The 23,860-nt window shown below is 37.7% G+C and overlaps 1 protein-coding gene across 11 annotated transcripts in view; it reads left to right on the top strand.

Moving 5' to 3' along the window:
• Positions 1-23,860, top strand: part of immp2l (inner mitochondrial membrane peptidase subunit 2) — a 454,378-nt gene that overhangs the window by 247,747 nt on the left and 182,771 nt on the right. For all 11 annotated transcript variants that reach the window (XR_011346674.1, XR_011346676.1, XR_011346675.1 and 8 more), the window contains exon 6: positions 19,220-19,322. Coding sequence is in view for 7 of the 11 variants with exons in the window: in XM_069903806.1 (XP_069759907.1) it covers positions 19,220-19,322 (103 nt within the window). In the remaining 4 variants the exon portion in view is untranslated. The remainder of the gene's footprint in view (positions 1-19,219; positions 19,323-23,860) is intronic.

Genomic DNA, 23,860 nt, shown 5'->3' with positions numbered 1-23,860 from the left:
GATTAAATTTGAAGCATCATATCTCATACTCTCTGCAGAAATATGTTTAAGAAGATTAGAAAATAAAATATAGAAGCGGGAGTTCAGCAATTAGATCCTTGTACATGCTTAGCCATTCTGCAAAGATGCTGGTGGAATGCTTACCTCAGCCACTTTCCTATATTAACCCCATTGCCCTTGCTCCCTTAATATCTAAAAACTTATTAATTTCAGCAACAGATCCTTTACAAGCTTTATAAATAGAGAGCTTGGGGCCCCAAAAAGTCCTTCCAAGTGAAGCAACAAGCACCTCATTTGTGAACTAAAAACCCAACGCTGGAGAAACTCAGTTGGTCAAACTGTGTACTTTATGTAGCAAGGATAAAGATGTATAACCCATGTTTCGGGTTTGAGCCCTTGAGCAACTGCTGTGATGCAGCTGGCCAGGGTGCTCTTGTTAGAGCTCCTGTAGAATGTTGACAGGATGGTAGCCAGTACCCATGCCTGCCTCAGTCTTTTCAAAAAGTGCACTTGCTGTTGCACCATCCTCACAGGCAAGGAGATGTTGTATATCCAGGATAGGTCACTTCTTACGTGACAACCAGGAACTTGGTGCTCTTCACTCGCAACACTGAAAATGTGTAGTGGAGGATGGTCATCCCAGATCCTGAAGTCTACAATCATCTCCTTTGTTTTGTCCATGTTGAGACTTGGGTTGTCATTCTCACACAATTTCATGAGATTTTCCATCTCTTCTCTGTGGTATGACTTTCTGAGTTTTGAACTTGTCCATTTCTTTGGCTTGCCACTCTCCCTGACTTTTATATGATCCTCTTATTGGCTAAGCGTGAACCATTTTTATTGTTGGGACTTCGTGACTTTGAACTGAACAATCTTTCATGCACTCTTTAAGTCTGTTCTGTACTAAATTTGACATTGGATTCACCACAAATTTACAATTCCTTCTCATGTTCTTTAATGTGACAATAATTTATTCAGATTGGTTAACAAGATGCAATGTGCTGATCATTATCAGTCAGATGCCAGACACTTAATTTCCTCCATTGAGATTTATTCACCTCACACTTCCATCTATTTGTGACTATTAAAAAGGCAGAGTTAAGACGAACTCATAGAAGCAAATTCATTAAGTCTGTACAAACCACTAGTGAAGTCATACTTTGGAATACTGTATAGATTCCTGCCACCTTTCTGCAATAAGGATATCAGAATATGGAGGTAATGCCATAAAGAACAGTAGAGCTAAAATGCAGAATGAGGTATTTGAGCTATGATGATCAAATAAGATTGCTTTCCTAATAGTAAAATTAATAAATAAAATACAAGATTCTCATGCAAAGAGAAAAATTAAACTTCACTGACATTTTTAGATGGACAAAATTTTAAGAAATAAGATATATTGTTGAACATGATTTGTCATAGGGTAAAGATGTGGGGACAGGAGGAGGATTTGGTATTTGTGGTAATCAATCAGATAGCAGAGTTTCTTGATTCTCCCATTAAAGTCTGCTTGATATGGTAACTGGTCTGCCCAAAATGAGAAGAAGCTGAAAAAGGCGGTGAATACACCTCTGAACGTTGCACGAACCTTCCTCCCTTCCATCTTCTTCATTACACTTCTTGCTACCAGGTGAAAACAGCCAATATAGTGACAGGCTGATCCCACGCAGACCACACTGCTCTCCCTTCTCCTGTCAGGCATAAGGTATAAGTGTATGAAATCTTGCACCAACAGATTCTTCCTTGCAGCCATCAGAATCCTGAATGAACCCCACAATAGTCATCCCATGTTCCCTTCCTATATACAAATTCATCTTTCACTGTATCATATTGTGACATGATGAGTTTGTTGTTATAGACAATGTACATATGCACCAAAAATTTTCCTTGCTGCAGCTGAACAGGTACATTGTTTATAAAAAAACCTACAAAAACAACTTAAAAACAATATTATACTTAATTCAGTTAAAAAGAGGCAATAAATGCAACGTAATAAATATTCACAGTTTATCCTAGTGCAAAAAATTGACTGAGCAACAGTCAAATATGTTTTTGCTCTTCTGTGTCCTGCTGTTTGCATGTTAGAGTTCACTTTGTAAATTGTAAACCCACTTTGTAAACCCACTTTGTAAACCCACTTTGTAAACCCACTTTGTAAACCCACTTTGTAAACCCACTTTGTAAACCCACTTTGTAAACCCACTTTGTAAACCCACTTTGTAAACCCACTTTGTAAACCCACTTTGTAAACCCACTTTGTAAACCCACTTTGTAAACCCACTTTGTAAACCCACTTTGTAAACCCACTTTGTAAACCCACTTTGTAAACCCACTTTGTAAACCCACTTTGTAAACCCACTTTGTAAACCCACTTTGTAAACCCACTTTGTAAACCCACTTTGTAAACCCACTTTGTAAACCCACTTTGTAAACCCACTTTGTAAACCCACTTTGTAAACCCACTTTGTAAACCCACTTTGTAAACCCACTTTGTAAACCCACTTTGTAAACCCACTTTGTAAACCCACTTTGTAAACCCACTTTGTAAACCCACTTTGTAAACCCACTTTGTAAACCCACTTTGTAAACCCACTTTGTAAACCCACTTTGTAAACCCACTTTGTAAACCCACTTTGTAAACCCACTTTGTAAACCCACTTTGTAAACCCACTTTGTAAACCCACTTTGTAAACCCACTTTGTAAACCCACTTTGTAAACCCACTTTGTAAACCCACTTTGTAAACCCACTTTGTAAACCCACTTTGTAAACCCACTTTGTAAACCCACTTTGTAAACCCACTTTGTAAACCCACTTTGTAAACCCACTTTGTAAACCCACTTTGTAAACCCACTTTGTAAACCCACTTTGTAAACCCACTTTGTAAACCCACTTTGTAAACCCACTTTGTAAACCCACTTTGTAAACCCACTTTGTAAACCCACTTTGTAAACCCACTTTGTAAACCCACTTTGTAAACCCACTTTGTAAACCCACTTTGTAAACCCACTTTGTAAACCCACTTTGTAAACCCACTTTGTAAACCCACTTTGTAAACCCACTTTGTAAACCCACTTTGTAAACCCACTTTGTAAACCCACTTTGTAAACCCACTTTGTAAACCCACTTTGTAAACCCACTTTGTAAACCCACTTTGTAAACCCACTTTGTAAACCCACTTTGTAAACCCACTTTGTAAACCCACTTTGTAAACCCACTTTGTAAACCCACTTTGTAAACCCACTTTGTAAACCCACTTTGTAAACCCACTTTGTAAACCCACTTTGTAAACCCACTTTGTAAACCCACTTTGTAAACCCACTTTGTAAACCCACTTTGTAAACCCACTTTGTAAACCCACTTTGTAAACCCACTTTGTAAACCCACTTTGTAAACCCACTTTGTAAACCCACTTTGTAAACCCACTTTGTAAACCCACTTTGTAAACCCACTTTGTAAACCCACTTTGTAAACCCACTTTGTAAACCCACTTTGTAAACCCACTTTGTAAACCCACTTTGTAAACCCACTTTGTAAACCCACTTTGTAAACCCACTTTGTAAACCCACTTTGTAAACCCACTTTGTAAACCCACTTTGTAAACCCACTTTGTAAACCCACTTTGTAAACCCACTTTGTAAACCCACTTTGTAAACCCACTTTGTAAACCCACTTTGTAAACCCACTTTGTAAACCCACTTTGTAAACCCACTTTGTAAACCCACTTTGTAAACCCACTTTGTAAACCCACTTTGTAAACCCACTTTGTAAACCCACTTTGTAAACCCACTTTGTAAACCCACTTTGTAAACCCACTTTGTAAACCCACTTTGTAAACCCACTTTGTAAACCCACTTTGTAAACCCACTTTGTAAACCCACTTTGTAAACCCACTTTGTAAACCCACTTTGTAAACCCACTTTGTAAACCCACTTTGTAAACCCACTTTGTAAACCCACTTTGTAAACCCACTTTGTAAACCCACTTTGTAAACCCACTTTGTAAACCCACTTTGTAAACCCACTTTGTAAACCCACTTTGTAAACCCACTTTGTAAACCCACTTTGTAAACCCACTTTGTAAACCCACTTTGTAAACCCACTTTGTAAACCCACTTTGTAAACCCACTTTGTAAACCCACTTTGTAAACCCACTTTGTAAACCCACTTTGTAAACCCACTTTGTAAACCCACTTTGTAAACCCACTTTGTAAACCCACTTTGTAAACCCACTTTGTAAACCCACTTTGTAAACCCACTTTGTAAACCCACTTTGTAAACCCACTTTGTAAACCCACTTTGTAAACCCACTTTGTAAACCCACTTTGTAAACCCACTTTGTAAACCCACTTTGTAAACCCACTTTGTAAACCCACTTTGTAAACCCACTTTGTAAACCCACTTTGTAAACCCACTTTGTAAACCCACTTTGTAAACCCACTTTGTAAACCCACTTTGTAAACCCACTTTGTAAACCCACTTTGTAAACCCACTTTGTAAACCCACTTTGTAAACCCACTTTGTAAACCCACTTTGTAAACCCACTTTGTAAACCCACTTTGTAAACCCACTTTGTAAACCCACTTTGTAAACCCACTTTGTAAACCCACTTTGTAAACCCACTTTGTAAACCCACTTTGTAAATTTGCTTAAGTTTTGCTCCTGTGTTGACAGAGACAGAGGAAATTATTTTGATTTAAATAAAACATGAAATAACACATTAGAGAAGTCAGTAATTGAAAAAGAAAATGATGTTTTATCATTTATCACTTTAGAGTTTTTAATAACTCCCATTTCAGATCACCAGCATTTGTTTTTCCATTTATTTATTCATTTGTGGTGGCCATGAGATACCTATCGTGCTTCCTTGGCTATGTCAGGAGAGGAAATATCATGGGTCACTCGTTTAAATCTGCTGGGAAGTGATCAGATTGGAGGAGATAGGTGAGGGAAGAAAGTGAACACAACCAGGAATTTAAAGGTATTGTCGAGCTAACCGTTAGTGAGATCTGAGGACCAAAGCAGCAAGTGGAACACATTCTGAAACAACAGATATGCAGCACCAAGGTTACCCCAGTTTGTCAGGGAAAGAGAGATGGGTGGATTGTCAACACTCATTTGGCTGATCTAGCGTGTGTCCTTTATATTTGCTCGGGTTGCCAACCTTATGGACCTGACATTGTTCCATTAAAACTAAGGCAACAATATTGCAGGACACCTTACAAGGCCATGATTTGGGCAAAAAGAGGTTGGAGCTAATGAAAGTATTTGCATGGCTTATGAACCAGCTACATCTCTTGTTCATTTGAACAGTGGTGACTAAACGGGTGTAGGAATGGACATAACATCCAAAAAGATACAATGAACGAGTTTGGATGAAGAATGAAGGAGTTAATGGTGAGCTGTGGTAATCAACATGTTGTACTCTTTTGTTCCGATGACTAAACAGACCATAATTATCATATAAAAGTATATTGTGATTAGCAGAGATCACTCAGTAAAGCTCGATAGATTTTGTTATTCATTCCTTTGTTATTATTAATCAACCTGTTTTCTTATTGTAATGCCAGTGTTGAACATAATTAGAAACTCAGCAAAAATGAATCATAAACCATTTTCCCGTCATAAATATGAAGCAAGTAGTTTATTGAGCAATATGTTCTTAATGATTAGACAACAGCGTCAGTGATAAATACAGTGATATGTTTTCCATGAAAGGCGTAGTTAATCCTCTTAATATCCACCATTACAACCAGGCAAAATTGAAGATACATCTGCGTCTATAAGTTTTATATCTTAAACTTTAAACTATGAATGATATAATGGTAATTATATGGTTTACTCTGATAATTAAGAATGCTATCCAATTATTTTCTGAATATTTAACATTTATAGATATGTTTTGTGGGTTTTTATTGGGAATAGTTTAAAAAAAAAAACTTTTGACATTTAGGTATAATAAAGAAGATTCCAAACGATCATCTGGAAGAACTTTTTGGAATTGTAACCTTAGTACATTTTCCAGGAAATTTTTATACAAGTGGCAAAAAAATAATAATTCCTTGAGTGCAGTTAGTCTGTTTTTCATCTTTGTCCTGATTTCCACGTAGTTGGCCAAAGTATAATGTCTGGTATGGAGACATCAATACCCCTGAGTATAAAGCCCTGCAAAATGTCATGGACACAGCCTAGGAGATCACAGGCAAAACCCTCCTAACCATCGAGGACATCCACAGGGAACGCTGCCGTCGGAGCGCAGCAGCAATCCTCAAAGATCGACATCAACCAGCACACGCTCTGTTTTCGCTGCTCCCATCAGGAAAGAGGTATAAGTTCCACAAGACTCGCACCACCAGGTTCAGCAACAGCTGCTACCCCTGCACCATCAGACTCCTCAAATTCCGCTAGGGACTTGTTTAAGGACTCTTGCACTTTATTAATTTTTATCCTCTCTGTATTGCACAGTTTGTTTACATGCGTACATTGAGTACCTTTTTTTTGCATTACCAATAAGTGGTAAATCTGTCTCCCCACAGGAAAAAGATCTCAGGGTTGTTTGTGATATTGTACTCTGACAATAAAACTGAAATCTTACATAGTTCCTGAAATTTTTTGTAAATGTATTTGAAATTACTTGAAGAATCCACACTTTAAATTATACAAATAAGATCAGTATTTTACTGATACGCCTCTGTAATTTTGAAATGTAAGTCTGTCTAAAAACATTTTTGTTAGCTGCTTCATAAATTCCAAAGTGCAATACAGTTTGTTTTATTGAAACCACATAAAAACAAGACTCTAGAAAGGAAGGACAGATCTAAAATAAGATCGGGGTGTTTGGAAAGAATGCTGTGATCCCACACTTGTTTTAGTGCTTTACAATAATTGTATAATTCTCTTACTACAGGAGGACTTAAAAATAGACCTGACTGGCCTTTCATGCTGACAAGACACTTGAAAACTGGTAGAAGGTTAGCTTTGATATGTGAGACTTCAGAGAAAGGGCACATCTGATATAATCTTTTCATCTTTCACTGTATCGCTTTTGACAGCCATTTGCTCATTGTAACTATAGGTTACATTTGCATCATGAATGAGGGTTTCCAAGTTGTTTTTAATGGCACATTTTGAACTATGGTGAGGAATAGCTTACTGTATTATATATTTGAAAGTCAAAATGAAATGACCACTATCTTAATTGTGTTGCATTTGGCAAACTAGACAAGAACCAAATCTCATAATTCTTGTATGACATCCCTACATGTATTTCCTATGCAATAAAACTACTCTCTGCTTTAATTTAAAATAACCCAGAAATGTAGTCATGTTCCACACTTTAGGTCTGAAACCCGCTTTTTTGAAAAATTAAACAGAGTTGTGACCTTTTCTGGGTCAGATTGAGGTGACAAAAATTTGACTGCGTGCATCTGGCCCAGAATAACTCTTGTGTATCCAACTGAGTTTCCCTATCACTTATGCATAAGATAATGCAATACTGGTTTGGAATTAGGTCACATTTTTTCAAACACAAGGCATAAGGTACTCCTGGAACAATCGCACTTTTATAGCACTGTTGGAGTGGTAATATTTTTGTTAAAGGGAACTCTGGGAGCCCAACTCTGGCAACTCAATTTAATTTTTATTAAACCTAGTTGCTCTCTTACGCCTCTGAACATTTTGCTCTTGGAAAAACTCTTCTTGAAGTTTTAATCCAAAAAAGTCTTTGAGGAATAGGCCCTTTTGGTTCAAACCCATCTCACCTGCTTAACTTGGCTTTGGCCCATAGCTCGCCTTCTGTTACTAGTTATTCTAGACACCCAGTAGGATCCATAATGGATGAAAAAGAGGACTTTGTCTTTGACTAAGTATTGGCAATGTTTTCAGTTCAAAATTTCAGCCATGTGGACCATAACAAACATTCCTTTAAGTCAGTGGTCACTTACTAATCACAGGGTTAGTAAGGGAGTGCTTAAGGTGGGATGTGAGTAGGAAGGGAAGGTTGAGAATCACTGCTCTAGACCCAATTATTACTGAAATATTTTGCTTGAGAAAAATTGTCATTGGCCCATTTCCTTTGGAGTTATGAAACTGTGCACATAATGAATCAATTTGGAATGATTAAAACAGTGGTTTTCAATTTTTTTTCTTTCCACCCACATACCACCTTAAGCAATCCCTTATTAATCACAGAACACTTATGGCATAGGGAATACTTAAAGTGGTATGTGAGTGGAAAGAAAAAGGTTGGGAACCACTGCTTTAAGTCAACCATCAAGTATTCCTTTAAGTTGTGTAGGGTGAAATAATCAGGGTTCAATGGGTCTGATTTGGACAGGTGTAGTGGGATCTTCTTGCTCTTTCCTTTGCACATGGTTTGTGCACACGTGCATGTGCGTACATATATATGAGCTTTTCAATATTTGAGATAGTATGCAGCACATAATAATATTGTTTGTCATGTTTTGTGATTGAAATTGCACATCTCAGGTCTATGAGCTGAGATTACACTCGATTACACCAGGAGCTTTGCGTCAGACAAAGGAGCAAAATTGTGATGGTAAAATGAGGTGCACAAATTTCTCCAGTTTATCCTCCGACCTCATGCCTGGACAATCAGGATCCTCTTTGAGACTCTTAGAGCTGAGATATAGTACTTATTTTGATTGATCAGAGAAGCTGAGAATCTTTGCATGTCTTTGTCCAAATCATGCTTAATCATTTGTATTCTACTTTTGTGGCTTTTATTCAACTTTTTGTGGGCTTGAAGGGTGTATTGTTACACATGTTACTATCAACCCTTAACAATGGTACTTCAATCTCTCATCTTTCATTATTTCACTTTTAGTCTCAGATTACTTGTTTGACCATTTTTCCATTCTACGTGCTAAATATCACACTTACCTATTTATTGTCCATCTTTTATATTTATTATCTCTAATTCAAGAAAATATACTTTTTTTAATGAAGTATGCATTCAGCTGCAGTAAATAAGAACCTCTGCATGTTTGCATTGTGCCGTGTAAATGGCAGTAAACTCATTATCATTATCTTTTACTGCCATGAATATTTTTCCAGCTCAGTTTCTTTCCATTCCAATGCCCCTTCTAATTTGATTATTGGCAGGTTTGTTGAGTTTCTGAATCCAATTCATATTCTGGGTTCAGCCATTTTATTTTCAACAATAATTTTACAGATTAAAGAATTATTTTTCATCATAATTGAAAGGTACGTGTGATTTTATATGTGATTTTAACCACAGTTAGAATAGAAATTCATGATAAAAATTGCTAAATGGTGACCCCACAGAGATCCTTAAAATTATGGTGAGACTTGATCATAAAGATGCAATGGTGTTTCCGTTCATATGAGAAGTCAGATCTGGCGCTCATAAGTAAAATATTACCATGAATAAATCTAGCATGAAATTCAGAAGAAACTTGTTTATCTCCACATCCGAATTGGAAAAGAATAAAAATGTTACTTTTGGGATGAAGAGTGGACAAATCTCTGAGAGGATAAGACCTTGGGGATAAATGTTGATGAAATAATCTGTTCGACAGATTAATGAGGGCAATTAGAGAGGGAGCATTAACAAACTAACTTTTAAAAGCAGAGAGCTCAGAGCAGGTAGAGAAAGAAAATAAACATTAGTGTAATAGCTGTAAAATCCAATGGTATAAGAAATTCCAATCAAGTCAGACATTAGAGAGAAAAACTGAGCCTGTATTTGAACTGGCTACAGTAGAACTACCCAATTCTAAGACAGCAGAAGACAAGTTAACTATAGTTGAACTCCAGAGAGGTACAACCTGACGGAATGGAAGCTGTGATGTTGTTCCTTAAGCTAGTGACAGCAATGGGAATGGGAACAAAATGGAGAATGAAAGTGGTGGGGACAGGTGTGAAAATTGGCCAACTGTCAACTTTATGGGCAATTTTTTTTAACAGGGGAGCACAATTTCTGTGCTTGCCATAGGTGCTCTTTTACCTAGATACGCCACTGGTCATAGGTCAGTAGAGTGAACAGGAGTGGGCTGAGCACACGGCCCTCCGGTGCACCAATACTCAACATTCTGCTCCTGGCCCGGACAGAAAGTGAATTGGTCTAAGTGGCAGAGAAGGAAGGGAAAGGTAATGGGTGGAACAAAGGGGATATCTAGAATCTGAAATGATGCAGCCATTTTGCTCCCGTTATGAGTGAGAAAACCGATTCGATCTGTTTCAAAAACAAGGATCCTGGATTTTGTAGTAAGTGATTTTCTTTACAAAAGACAGGCATGGGAAAATGGTAGAGGGACAACATAAACACATTGTGTGTAGTTTATAGTGAGCATGGAAAAGTAATAGCAATAATAAAACACATACACCTACAATTTATAGATGAATGTGGGAAAATCGCACCGGGGATGAAACGCACACGCACACGCACACAAATAATAGTGCATTTCTGTTTTTATTTCAGACTTCAAGCATCTGCAGGTTTTTTAAAAAATTCATTTATCTAGTGTTTGATCTGGCATTATTATTTTTTTTGGGTTGTTACATCCATTTCCTAAGCAAATTAATATTAAAATTACCAATGTAAATATTTCTGTACATTCTGTAACTTAAAAATGTCATTGTCACTTTTGTTTTAAACTATAGTAGTATGGATTGATTTTGAAAAATAATTCTTCATTTAGCCTACTTTCTAAATAGTGCATTTTGGTGCTTGAAATGATGACTGCATGATGTTTTCCTGACATCTTAATATAATCCAAAAACAGGGTTAGTACAGTAACACAAACCAACTTTGGAAAGCAGAGTCACACATTTGAATATCAGGTTAGTTATATCTGCCCAAGTGTATTCCAAACAAAGAAGTCAAATTGAATTAAATCACCAGCAGAATGACAGAAGCAGATGTTACAGCTATTTTTTTTTAACTATTGTGGTTTGTTTTTCAATTGATACTTTATGAAAAAGAATTTATTTGGAAATGTACAACTCGGAATGTTTACATGCAATTTAGTTTTTCAATTTAACCAGGATTAAAAAATATTCACTTGTGAGATTAGCTCTGGACTTCTGTGTCTGTGAAGTGTTTTGTATAATAACAGTATTTTGGGTTCAGTTCAGAACCTATTATTAATAACTTGAACCAACTGTATGCATGCAGAATGATACGACATGATTGGTATATTAGAGATTAAACAAAACAACTGAAATAGCTGTAAGCAAAGATTCTTCTGGTGATTGTTTGGCGTTTGAAATTATTCTGCAGTTGGGAGATGGTGTTCAAATGGCATCCCTTGTCCACGGCCTTTAAAATTAAATGTTTATTTTTATCGATGAAGCGTTTATTTCTAAATCTTCTTTCTACTTTTCTTTCTGGAACTTTTTTCACAGCCTTCATTTATGCTCATTCAAGTACTTGCAGTTCATTCTTATTTTTGCTTTGACCTTACAAAATCAAATCATAATAATAAACATCAAACAGTGGAAGAAACCCAGTGGGAGGTTTTTATCTTTATCACATGCCAGAGCTGAGCAAAGAAAATTAAGTTTGCAGCCAGAATTGGACATTGGGAATAGAACCAATCAGGTTTTCATTCCATTAATATGAGTGGTAAGAAAGGAAGGAATCACGTCGGTGTCGATGGTTCTCAGGACCAGATTTTTCTTTCTCAATGATCAAGTAGTGAAGAACTACTTCTCCTTTCAGCTAATTACATTTGTAAATGCAAAGTATTATTAATGTTCCAATATATGCCACATTAATAAGCAATCATGCAAAGCTTAGCTTTTGCCTTCCTAAATTTATACTTCAAATTGCGGTGCATTAACTTCCCCATGCTTGTACTAATTCATGCATTTCCTTTTTGTTTACATTTCTCTCTCTTTTGTATGTATCTTGCCTTGAGTTCTTTTTTTTTTGCACGACCAATAGTAGAAATTCTGCCTGACCTGCAGGCAAAAGAATAACAGGGTTGTATGTGATGCCATGTATGTACCCTGACAATAAATCTGAATGTTAACATTTATTCTTATGTTAGTCTTAGTTAGACCAAACTTCAGGAACCATAGAAGATTACAGCACCAAAATAGGACCTTCAGCCCTTCTAGTCTGTGCCCAACTATTATTGTGCCCTAGTCCCACTGATCTGCACCCAATCTATATCCTCCATACCCCTCCCATCCATGTAGCTGTCCTAAATATTAAAATTGAGCCACATTTACCATTTCAGCTGGCAGCTCATTTCACAATCCCACTACTGCATGAAGAAGTTCCCCCTAATACTCCCCTTAAACTTTTCCCCTTTCACCCTTGACCCATGTCCTCTGGTTTATATCTCACCTAATCACAGTGGAAAAAGCCAACTTGCATTTACTCTCGCTAAAACCCTCATAATTGTGTATACCTGCATCAAATCTCCCCTCATTCTTCTATGCTCAAGGGAATAAAGTCCTAACCTGTTTTGCCTTTCCTTGAAACTCAGTTCCTCAAGTCCCAGCAACATCCTAGTAAATCCTATCAACATTATTTCAATCTCATTGATATCTTTCCTATAGTTAGGTGAACAAAACTGGACACAATGGTCCAATTTTGGTCTCACCAACTTTACTATAACATACCTACTCCTACACTTAATATCTTGATTTATGAAGGCCAATGTGCCATAAACTCTCTTTGCTAATCTATCTACCTGTGCTATCACATTCAAGGAATTGTTTCTCTGTATTTCCAGATCCCTCTGTTCTTCCACACACTTCAGTGTCCTACCATTTATTGTATATGTCCTACCTCGGTTTGTCCTTCTAAAAGACAACACCTCACATGTATCTGCATTAAATTGCATCTGCCATTTTGCAGCCTCTTTTTCCAGCTGGACCTGATCCCTCGGCAAGCTTTGAAAGCCTTCCTTGCTGAACTACATCTCCAATCTTTGTGTCGTTTGTTTGAACTGTTGCTGCTATTTCTTCTTGCATTAGTGTCCTTTAGATGTTGTATTGGACCTTGCAGCGAGTACCATTGCCAAAAAAAATGCAGGCTGGGAGAAAAACTCTCTCATGTCAGACTTTTTTATCGACAAACACATTATGGTGTTGTCTTCCACCATGAGTGGAGTTCCGCGCCATTTTATCAAAGCATGTGGAAAATGCCCATCCAACTTAACGTTGTATTTTTGCGTCTGTCTTAACACTTTTAAGTTGTGAAAGAAACATAAAATGATACCATGAGAGTGTTTTTATTCTACTGTCTTGTTCTGCCTGTATTTCATATCATTACATCTTTCCTCTACTTCTCATCCACACCTAATTTTATTACTACTTTCCTTCTGCTCTATTACCCTTTTGTAATTTAACCTTTCTGCCTTCCACTTTACCTTCCCTCCTCTGCATCTTGCAACTCATTGCATTTCCAACTAAATACATTTTTGCTGAAAGGTCATTTAATTACTTTCTCCATTAGATAATTCAAGGCTTGCTAGCATTTTCAGTTTTTAAAAAAAATTTGGTAGTTTAAATTAAATGTAACATGATTATTTAATGTTTGTTCCCTGTTGTGGTCCAAATTTATTATAATGAACTGCAGAAATAATTAATTGTACTAGTAGTTCTACAATTTCTTGCTGCTCTAATAGCAATCTGCATGAAGACAGCGATAGTGTTAGTTCTTTTTTAATTCAATTAAGGATGCTTTCGTCATAATTCCTGAGGTAATTAATCTTGAGAAAATGGGGCTGAGCAACTCCTTATGAATTGATTTTAATACAATTACTTGAGCTTTTATGTGCAGATTAGGGAAATATTGCTCACATGTAAAACAGCCATTTGCAGATTTTAATTTGATGACACAGTTAAGTTTTAGATATCTTTTTACTTTTATACATCCTTAGCGAAGAAACGTGTATAAATATGATGCCCATTGGAAATTTTCTCCTGGAAAGATCTGTTTACTAAAACCGATATTTGTAGAAGACTACAGCAAAGTGTTGAATTATCCAAGACTGCTGAAAGATCAAAACAGAATTCTGCTCCAGCCTTAACCAGGAGCTTGGAGCATGCCCTTTCCAATGTAGAAATGGTGACCATTCCCATTGCAACACTGCAGAGCAAACCATCACGTGAGAACTGATGGTGAATGCCACCACTTCCATTAAAACTCAAGTAAAAGGCACCCAACATCCAAGTACTGGAATGCAAGTTCAGGAAGCTGGGTAGCAGTACTGAAAGTTCTTTCTGCGTGTCACAGCAATCTGCCAGCATGCAATTTATAAGTATTGCCGTGGTTCTTCTAGGGAGGGACAGGAGAAGGAGGTCAAGCCACATTGGCTTTTAATGCATAAACCTGATATCAGGATAACAGCATGCATGCTCCACCATGCAACTCTGCCAAGTAACCTACACTTCTTTGCAGCTATTGGCAAGGGCTGAGTGCACATAATTGGCGTGTTCCGAATAAAATAATTTTTGACTATGAAGTGGGAGATCTCATCTGTGAGGTACTTCAGTGAGATCTAAGCAGTCAAAGGTTTCTTTTAAAAACACAGTTGGCCTGCACAGGTTCTGACATTAAGTGGCTTCCATTCCAGTGTGAAATCTTAAAGATAGATTGCCACAAAATGATAGATTTGTGATCATTTCTTGACAAAATGTATATTTCTGCACATGATAGCACTTCACCAAGTAAAGTCGCCCATTATATTTAAATATTTTATGATTCCTACTTGACACATTTATTTCAATTTCGGGGTATTCACTAGTTCCCACATCATTGAGAAGCCCACATGATTGAAAAATCCACTTGTATTATTGTCTCACAAGAGAGATGGTGAATTTAATCCAAGAAAGCGGAGACTCTGCATCTTCTCCGATGTGATCATGTTCTGCAAATTATTAAACATGATCAGTGTCTTTTTCAATCTGAAAAGATTTGTAGACACAACAATTTGTGAGCTTTATTATCTTAACAGCCAGTGACAATGTGGTTCTATCTTTGCATTTCCCCACCAGCACCTCCCATGACGCATTATTTGTTGCTGAGTTACCCAAATTTTCTTTTGAGATTGGAGAATTTTTGTGCATTTTTCCTAGTTTAAAACCAGCTTCCAATTCAAACATCTAACCTTGCTCTAAGGGCCATTCATCTCTCATTATACTTGACACCATCACCTCCCAATATACTTAAGCCATTGAGAAAAACCCACAAAAGCCCCATGTTTACCAACAACAGCATTTGACTAAAGTTTAGAAAAGAAAAAAATAACTCTAACCTCAATCATATCATTCCTTGAAACCTGAAGTCTCCTTCAAATTGAGTGCAATTTTGTGGCTTCGACTTTCATAAATCATTTGCCAGTTTAGAATTGCATGAGCAAAGTAATTCATCCAACGGTTCCTTTCCATTGGCTGTATAGTGGTCAGCAGATAACTAACAACCCAGGAATAGCCTACTAGCAAGTGGATTCATCATCTCCCTAATGCTAGCATGAGAAAAAACACAGCCTCACAAACCCATCACATTCAGCTAATTAAAAAAAAAAATCAGCTCCCCTTGAACAATAAAATGCAGCAACAATATCCAGCTTTAACCACCAATTACAGAAGTACATTAAATGCTGGCCTTGCTAGTGATGTGCACATCACATGTATATCTAAAAGGAATATGATGACCATTCTTCTTTCGTAAATTTGTGCTCAGATTAAAGATGAGCATAGGGATTGGTTTTTACTTGATGCATGTTGCTTGCCATGGTACATTACCTTGGCCTTTAGGCATATTATATGGTCACTTTCATATAATGAATCATTTATCATTTTAACAATTATTTGCCTGAAATTTGTTCAGAGATTTTATATGCCTTCAGCAAAGATACCTCAGAAAATAAAAAAAACTCTGCTCTTATCACTTTATGAAAATCTCCTGTCAAGTTGTTGTTCTTTCATTATTCATGAAGTTGTTCACCAGATTATTACTAATCTCAATGTATTTGGAAGAAGTAATTTATGTTGGTACTATTGTCAGAATAGTTGGCACCATACTTTTGACATTTTCTTTCCAATGGTTTGCAATCGAAAGATCAGCTTAATACATGTAATTTGGTTTTTAACTGAGAATCAACATCAATATTATTGGAGCAGATTAATTTTACAAAGTTGAGAAAATTAAGTGAACATAAGATGATTTGAGAATGGATGAGTTCATCCAAGTAACTGTGACATCATCGTCAACAGGGATTCTTTAGATTCTAGAATTATTCAGACCATCAATAAATTTAATGAAGCTGGCTATTCATGAACTAGCTTCAAGTGTTCATGTCTGATTTTTTAAAAACATCTCTTCTGTGGGTAGTGATGTCAATAAAAGACAATAACAATGTACAGTGTAATAAATAGATTGCTTATTAAACATATTTAAATTGATTAACTTCTGTCTGGAAAAACAGGCAAGCACTGAATAAGCACATATTCAAGATTCAAGATATTGTCATGTAATAAAGACAGTGTTATAGTACATAAGATTGTCTTTTGTCTGCTGTAGCCAGACAGATTTGCCATCAGCAGAAATTGCCTGAAGTGCCTCTTACAATCAGAGAAAGAGATCCAAAAGAGAGTTGCCCCCCTGAATCACCGAGTGTCCGTGGATTCACCTCCAGCACTCCCGCAGTCTCCGCAGCAATGCAGAGTCCAGTCCAAACCATTGGCAGTCAGAGCTCCAGATCTGAACCTCTGATATGATTAGGAACCTTTCAGCGCCCTCAGTACCCTCTCGCATCTCGGTTCCAATACCTGGTACCTTTAAAGCCAGTTTCCAGCAGTTCACAACCTGTGCGGGTTGCTCGCCTCGAGTCACCAACAGCCCGCTGCTTGTGTGGGTCCATCAGCCGCAGCTCCCCTCACTGTCAGGGTCGGTACCAGACTACTTTGGACCGTAGGCAAGGTCAACTACTTGCATCCCCCCAAAAAAAATTAGTTCAGAGGGTTGCTACAGGAATCTGAACCATTCACCCAGGGATTAGCATTGAACAGGAGCTCTGGGGGGGTGGAAGCTGGTAGGGAGGAGCAGGAACTGTGGTGGGGGGGGAACGGAGGAGAGGGGTCCAGGAGAGAACTGGGGGATAAGCAGAGTCTGGGGGGGGCAAAGCGAGGGGAGTAAACAGATGAGGGGTGGGGTGGGGAGGGGGGGAACGGGGTCAGGAGAGGAGGGGGAGGAGAGAAGGGACCAGAGGAGGGAAGATCAGGGACCGGGAAGGGTGGGAAAATGGGGACTGAGGAGGGGGAAGAATAGGGATCGGGGAGGGGGGGAAGGACAGTGGAGTCCTGAGAGGGGGTGGAGAGTGGGGACTGGGGAGGGAGGGGGAATCAATGATTGAGGAGAGGGGGAGCAGAGATTGGTGGGGGGGGGAAAGAAGAGACCAGGGAGAGGGGAACCCATTACTGAGCCAATGTGGCCATGGCGAGCAAGGGCTTTTGCACCTCCCGACCCCTCCCTTGGGGATTTGCTATCCCGTTGCCCTCCTCGAGCCCCTCACTCACCAGATAGTGCCTTGTAGCTGCATTTGAACGTGTGTGTCCCAGTCAAAGAGGCAATTTCAAACCAGAGTCAGTCTCCGGCACTGAAATTGTAGTGAGGGTATAGAGCAGGAAACGGAGTGGGGGGGGGGGGGTGTCGCCTGGCCCCAAAACACCAAATTTCTACACTTGTGCCCAATCCAAAAACATACGGACCCCAGAATGCCTCAAATTCAAAACTCGGAGTGTCTGGCCTAAAACCCTGACCGCGTCCCTTTGTGGTTTGCATCCTAGGTGGCCGTCTAATGTGCCTAATGATAGCGCAGCCCTGCTCACTGGCTCACTGCTACAGTTACTGTCCAGTGGATTGTCTCCTCTGCTTCTTCTTCTCAGATGGGGGGAGGGATCTCCCCATATTTTGGTGCCCTGCACCAGTCTTCCGCTTCCCTGGAGTCCGCAAACCTTTGAGGCTTCTACTGATCATACTTAATACCATCTTTGGCCAAACCCCAAGGTCACAGGATTTTAAATAAAATTACTGTTTGCTCCTTTATCAGGCCATTTAAAGCCTGTACGGAGTTGGGTGGTTGGACCCCGCAGGAGCACTGTGTCTCTGCTCCCCACTCTCCGTGGGTCTGCATCGGCAACAGCTCCATTTTCCTTATTCATATAAATGGATATTTCTTTAGTGCTGAGAAACACACAATTAAGAACGAGTTTCAAACTGATCATTCAAATCACAAAATATTACATCTCTGTTCTGAGAATGAAATAAACACAAAATGAATTCCAAAGCAATTTTAGAAAATGTAAAATAAGTGAATCTGTTGTGATGTGTCATGAAATGTACAAGAATGTTATGCTATGTCAATTATTATTCTGATGCAAAATAGATCTGCTTTTCTCTGAAGCTACAAAATTTAATTGCCGTCAAGTAGAGACTGTGGGATCAGAATTCTAAAATATTAGAATCATACACCATAGCAAAGCTTCAACTGCTCACCATGTCCAAGCTGACCATCATTTATCGGTACTTGGTCCATAAACTTCGATGACTAGCTGATTCAGTTGCTCATCCAGATAATGCTTACATGCTGTGGGAGTACCTGCCTCCACATTACTGCCACAGGCATTGTTTCTCAAAGACTTGGTCCAAGTCTTTGCTTTTGTTCCTTTTATTATTGTAAATTATTATCACTGATTAAAAATAAATTCCATTCAATTGTTTGGGATCTTGATCTGTTCCCTGAGTTTACTTGCATCTTTTAGTGTGACACAAATTTGAAATGGAGGTGTTAAGAAAAGAATGCATGATACTCGCAATTCAATTATTTCAAGCAAAAAAAATAATTTAAGGACGCAGCATGGCAGAAGCCCATTCCACCCAATTGCACCCAATTAACCTACCAACCTGATATGTTTTGGAGGGTGGGTGCAATCTGGAGCACCGGGGAAAACTCACACAGGTCTCATGGAGAATGTAAAAAAAACTTCTTACAAATAGCACTGGATTCGAACTTGGGACACTGACGCTGTCATAGCTTCATACTAACTGCTACACTAACCATGCAAATAATTTTGATTTTGGAATAAGTGTAGTGATTTAAAGCAACGATTTTTATCACAGAACACTACTTCCTGGTTTGAGCAATGAGCATCTTGGAATTATGGTCTTAAAACTTATAGTCATGGAAAAGTAATCCTTTGTTCATTATGTTTTTGCAGAACATTGGGATACAGGAACAGATACATAAAGATTCCCAATGGGCATTTATGGATTGAAGGAGATCATCATGGCCATAGCTTTGACAGTAATGCTTTTGGACCTGTAAGTTTATCTTTTTCTTTTTCCCTTCTCCTTTGTTCAGTATGTTTTTAAAAAATTGTACTTGCAACCATTTATTAAGTACCTGAAAAATTAATTGGAGTAAATTCTGAAAAATCATTCAACTATTTTCTCATTGCATATGTCGTTCATAGTGAGTCTGTTTTAATAGGCACGGAATTATGATGAAATTGTGTACTGTATTTTCACTTGACTCCTTAATGGGTTTCTGTAAAGCGTGAAAAGACATTACAGACATTATAAAACAAGTAAATGTACTTTACCAGGGATGCTTATTTCCAAAAGCACTTACCAATAATTACACAAACAAATTGAGTACAGTATTGGGAGATTTACATTGGAGAATAACACTCTGAAGTGCAATATCTTGCAAATTATATTTATAAGTGAATTATTCTATGATTTTCTCAAAAATAAAATTAGGGAAGTATAACCTGCCTTTTAAAAATATTTGCTAACCAGTGCCATTAAGACTATTCTGTCAAGTGTTCATTAATTTTATCCATTAGAGATTCAGGAAGTCTACTCACTGCTTCAGTAATCCAAGTTCACTTCTGGGTCAGCTATTTCACATTTCTTGATGTAAGATTTGCCATACTACATTTCTTGGATGTTTCTTTGGAAAATTATAAATAATGTCTTGATTTTTTCTTTGGTACAACCTTCTAGTCAAATGTGTGCAGTGTGTTTGGTTTTTTTTCCTCTGAAGAACATGGTGTAGCTTGCTGCAAACATTAGGACAGTTAAAGGAAAACTGTAACATTATTAATTTATTTCTGGTGGGACCAGAACTAAAGCATCTGAACTAAACTTCTGAGATCCCTTTTGAATGCCTTGGAGGGTTTATATAGTTTGAATAGTGATGTTGTAAGAATGTGCAGTGATAGATTCTAACAGGAGTGTTTTTCCCTTAACCCTCCTGTTACCTGATTATGTACAGTGAGATATCCAAAAGGAGATTGATTATACAAGTAACTAAATCAGATTACCAAAAGGTCACTTGCAAAGGTTTCTCGTTGACACTCTCAGAGTTGAGACAAATCATTCACAATCTTGCCTTCTACTAGATAATTGATCTTTTATCTGCATATTCACTCTGTCAATAAAACTGTTAATAATTTCCACTTCCACAATATCAAATGACTCTATCTGTTGGTTAGTTCAACTGCTGTCAAAGCTCTTATCCACATCTTAGATGCTGGTAGACCTAATTCTTCCAACATTCTGGCTGTCCCCTCATCTTCTCCTTTGCGTCAACTTCAATTCGTTTAAATCTCAGGTTCCTGTTGCTTTAGTAATGTATTGTTATATGGATAGCATGGAGGTTTTCCTGATGCTCGTCTTTTGTTGATCAATCATGAAGTGACAACTGTTGTGCCATTAGGAGCATGCAGCCCCCATTTTAGCACAAGTTTCTGTTAAATACCAATCATTCAAACAGATTTTGGGCAATTTCAGGATTTGTACAGGGGAGCCACAAAGGCATTAGGACTAATTGCAACAATGCGTTAGCCAACAAAAGAAAGGGTGAGATGCTATTTTTAATTTTACAAATGTAATAAAGATGGCAACAAAATTTGGATATTCTGGCAGCATTGCAATTGTTCTTACTGTAAAAGCTTATTTAGTACAATGTTTTAGACTAAGACATGCTCAATTCTGACTAAGAATATGAACATCACTTATTCTGTGGTGTGTCATAACTCGAGCTCTCCCATCCTTCCCTCTCCCATTTAACTTCACAGTATCATTGTAATTTATTGTTACAATAAACCTGTCACACCTCAGTTCATTGATTCCTCTTCCAAGCTTCCCAGCCCTTTCCCTGAAAATTACATGATCCATAAACAATAACTTAATGTTCATTAACTGTCACAACACTTTGCATCAGTGTTGAGACAGTTCAAAATGCGGCACAATTTCCCAGCCCCTCAATGTTTGCGGAATCTAAGTCTATCTGTCTGTCAGAAAGTAAAATGTTGCAATGTTTGAAAATCTGAAATAAAACAAAATTTACTGAAAGCAGTTCATGTTGGGTATGTGGAGAAAGGAATGTAAGGCTAACTCTTCAGGTCTCAACAGACAGAGTGAGAGAAAAAAAAATGAATAGCAGCCACCTATATCTTCTCTACATATGCCTCTTAGTTTGCTGTATGTTTCCTTTTTTTTGTTTCAGAAATCTTTTTGCAAGAGGTATTATCCTCTAAAACATTAATTTCATGTTGCAGCTGGGTCAAGCTGAAGCAGATGTTGTGCAATCTTGGTGTTAAGTTAAGCTTTCAAACCCATGTCCATTCCATGGCCAGAGCCTGCTGGCTTCTTATTCGGAAATAATTCACATTAGTTTTCTGATTTCTCCCATACCCTTCTTGATCTTGCATTTATGCCCTGTCTAATTTACTACCATGCTAAATCCTACACTGATCTCACCCAGGTTCTTTGACCCCAATGACTCAGTATTTCCACATGTAACGTTTGATCTATCTGAGAATGGCTGTAATTTAAATAATCTTCAATAAATTATTTACATAGGGGTTTTTCATGAGATCTCATCTAATCATCTTTTGCAATTTATTTGCCTACCAGAAAATTGAATTTCCTCCCTTTTATTCATTTCTTGACTAGTTGAATGAAGCTCATTGGATTCTATGTGCAGGTATGAACAGAATGCTTGATTTTATTTAACTTGAAATCAAGTCTTACAGGAATCCCAGCGGTTACTCTGTCAAGTAAAGAGGGATATAGAGAACTCAGGGATGAAGTAATGTAGAGAATGGACAAACGTTAAGCCCTCATTGACATTTCATTGCTGAACATTTTGAATAATAAATAGTGCAGACAACAGAGAACGATTACACCTTATCATTTTCACAGGAAGAGAGTAAGATGCATGTGGAGTAATATGCATACAGTTCCAGTGACATTAGGGCAAATAAAAATATTTTCTTGAGCCAATGTATATTGAACAGATTCCTGTAGCCTTTGAGAAATTTATTTTTTTCAAAGAAAGGTGGGCAAGTTAACATATTTGAAAGGTGCATTTTAAATCGAGATAATTGTTGCATCACATTAAAATTAGATGATTGTCTTTTTTTAATCTTTATAACAAGATTTGCACCTCTCAATACAATTCTAATCAAGAAGGTAAAATTTACTTTTATAACCAATAAAGTAGTTGAATAGTTATGATGTTAATACTATTTCATCTATGTTTAATCACTGAAGTTATAAATGCAAGCTTGACTGATGTCAAGCATAAGAGTTTATGCTCAATATATTCATGGCAGCATTTTAATTTTAATTGGTAGTGGTTAGCAATTAGCGTCACTTAATCTCGAGCAGATCACATTGATGTCAGCATGACAAAATAGAACTACTTTATACAGAAGATTTGTGAAATGAGGCTATCTTTTAAATTGTTAAACAGCATGTGGAATTTTCTGGTAGTGGACATATTGGTCGATTTGAAGGGCAAGAGCAGTAATGCTAAGAAAGCATATTTTGCTGATTGTATTCAATTTAAAGATAATTTTACAATCTATAGAATATTGCTGATCTTATCAGAGCTCCTTGTTCCTTTAAAAGAAAACGTAGGGATTTCTGTCAACTTCGATTTGACTAACCAGGTGTGGACGCCATTATGCAAAACCAGAGGGCAAAGGGTCATGAATCTTCTGAATTAAGTAGTTCTATTTTGTCATGCTGACATCCATTGATTTGCTCAAGACTGAACAACATCAGATAAGATGGCTACATCCACAAAACCTGTATTATATTTAAGCATATTCAAATGTATCACCTGGATTACATATAAATAGATTAGATATAAAATAGGGCAGTTGAGCAGCCAAAAAAAATTGCAAAAAGTTTAAATTTCATTGTTAATAGTAGAATCTCAGTATTTCTGTATGGTCTAGACAAAAAGGAGAGAATGAGGAACAAGGTGAGGGAAGGGATGCAGCAAAGGCAGGGGAGAGAGCGAACAGGGAGGGATTGGGGTTTGGATTGTCAGAGTGAATGTGGCAGTGAGATCGGCAGGAGGAGTTTGCAAATTTATATTAAAAATTATATGAAAATATTTTTATAAACCTATGGAATCCAATTTCTCCAGCAGATTAAGTATAACCTACTGCACTTATAAGTTCCATGCTGTCTTCTGGAGTGAAGCAGAAACCCTTTTTCCACTGGCATCCCAGTTAAGTGCACCTCTCCCGGGATATGATGCCATTTGTGCTGTTTCTGCTGGGCCACCTTTCACTAGGACACTGACTGCTTTTCCACCAAACACAACTCTTCCCTGTGGATCAGAGAGTCTACCTATGAATAGAATGGATGGAAGTTGTCCTTTTTCCACTGGTTTAATCAGCATGCCAACATCAGCTGACACCGGGGATATGAATAAGAGTAGAGGCCGTCAATCCCCGGTGTGTTTTAACGTCATTCAATGCTGCTGTGCTGATTGTTTTCCTTTTCTAGAGGGCCCTTAACTAGTTAATTCCCCATTAATTCCTGGGACAAGG

This window comes from Narcine bancroftii, chromosome 11, assembly GCF_036971445.1.
Source record: "Narcine bancroftii isolate sNarBan1 chromosome 11, sNarBan1.hap1, whole genome shotgun sequence".
Lineage (NCBI taxonomy): Eukaryota > Metazoa > Chordata > Chondrichthyes > Torpediniformes > Narcinidae > Narcine > Narcine bancroftii.
Note: the sequence above shows the minus strand (reverse complement) of the source record. Positions and strands in the feature narration are given on the sequence as shown.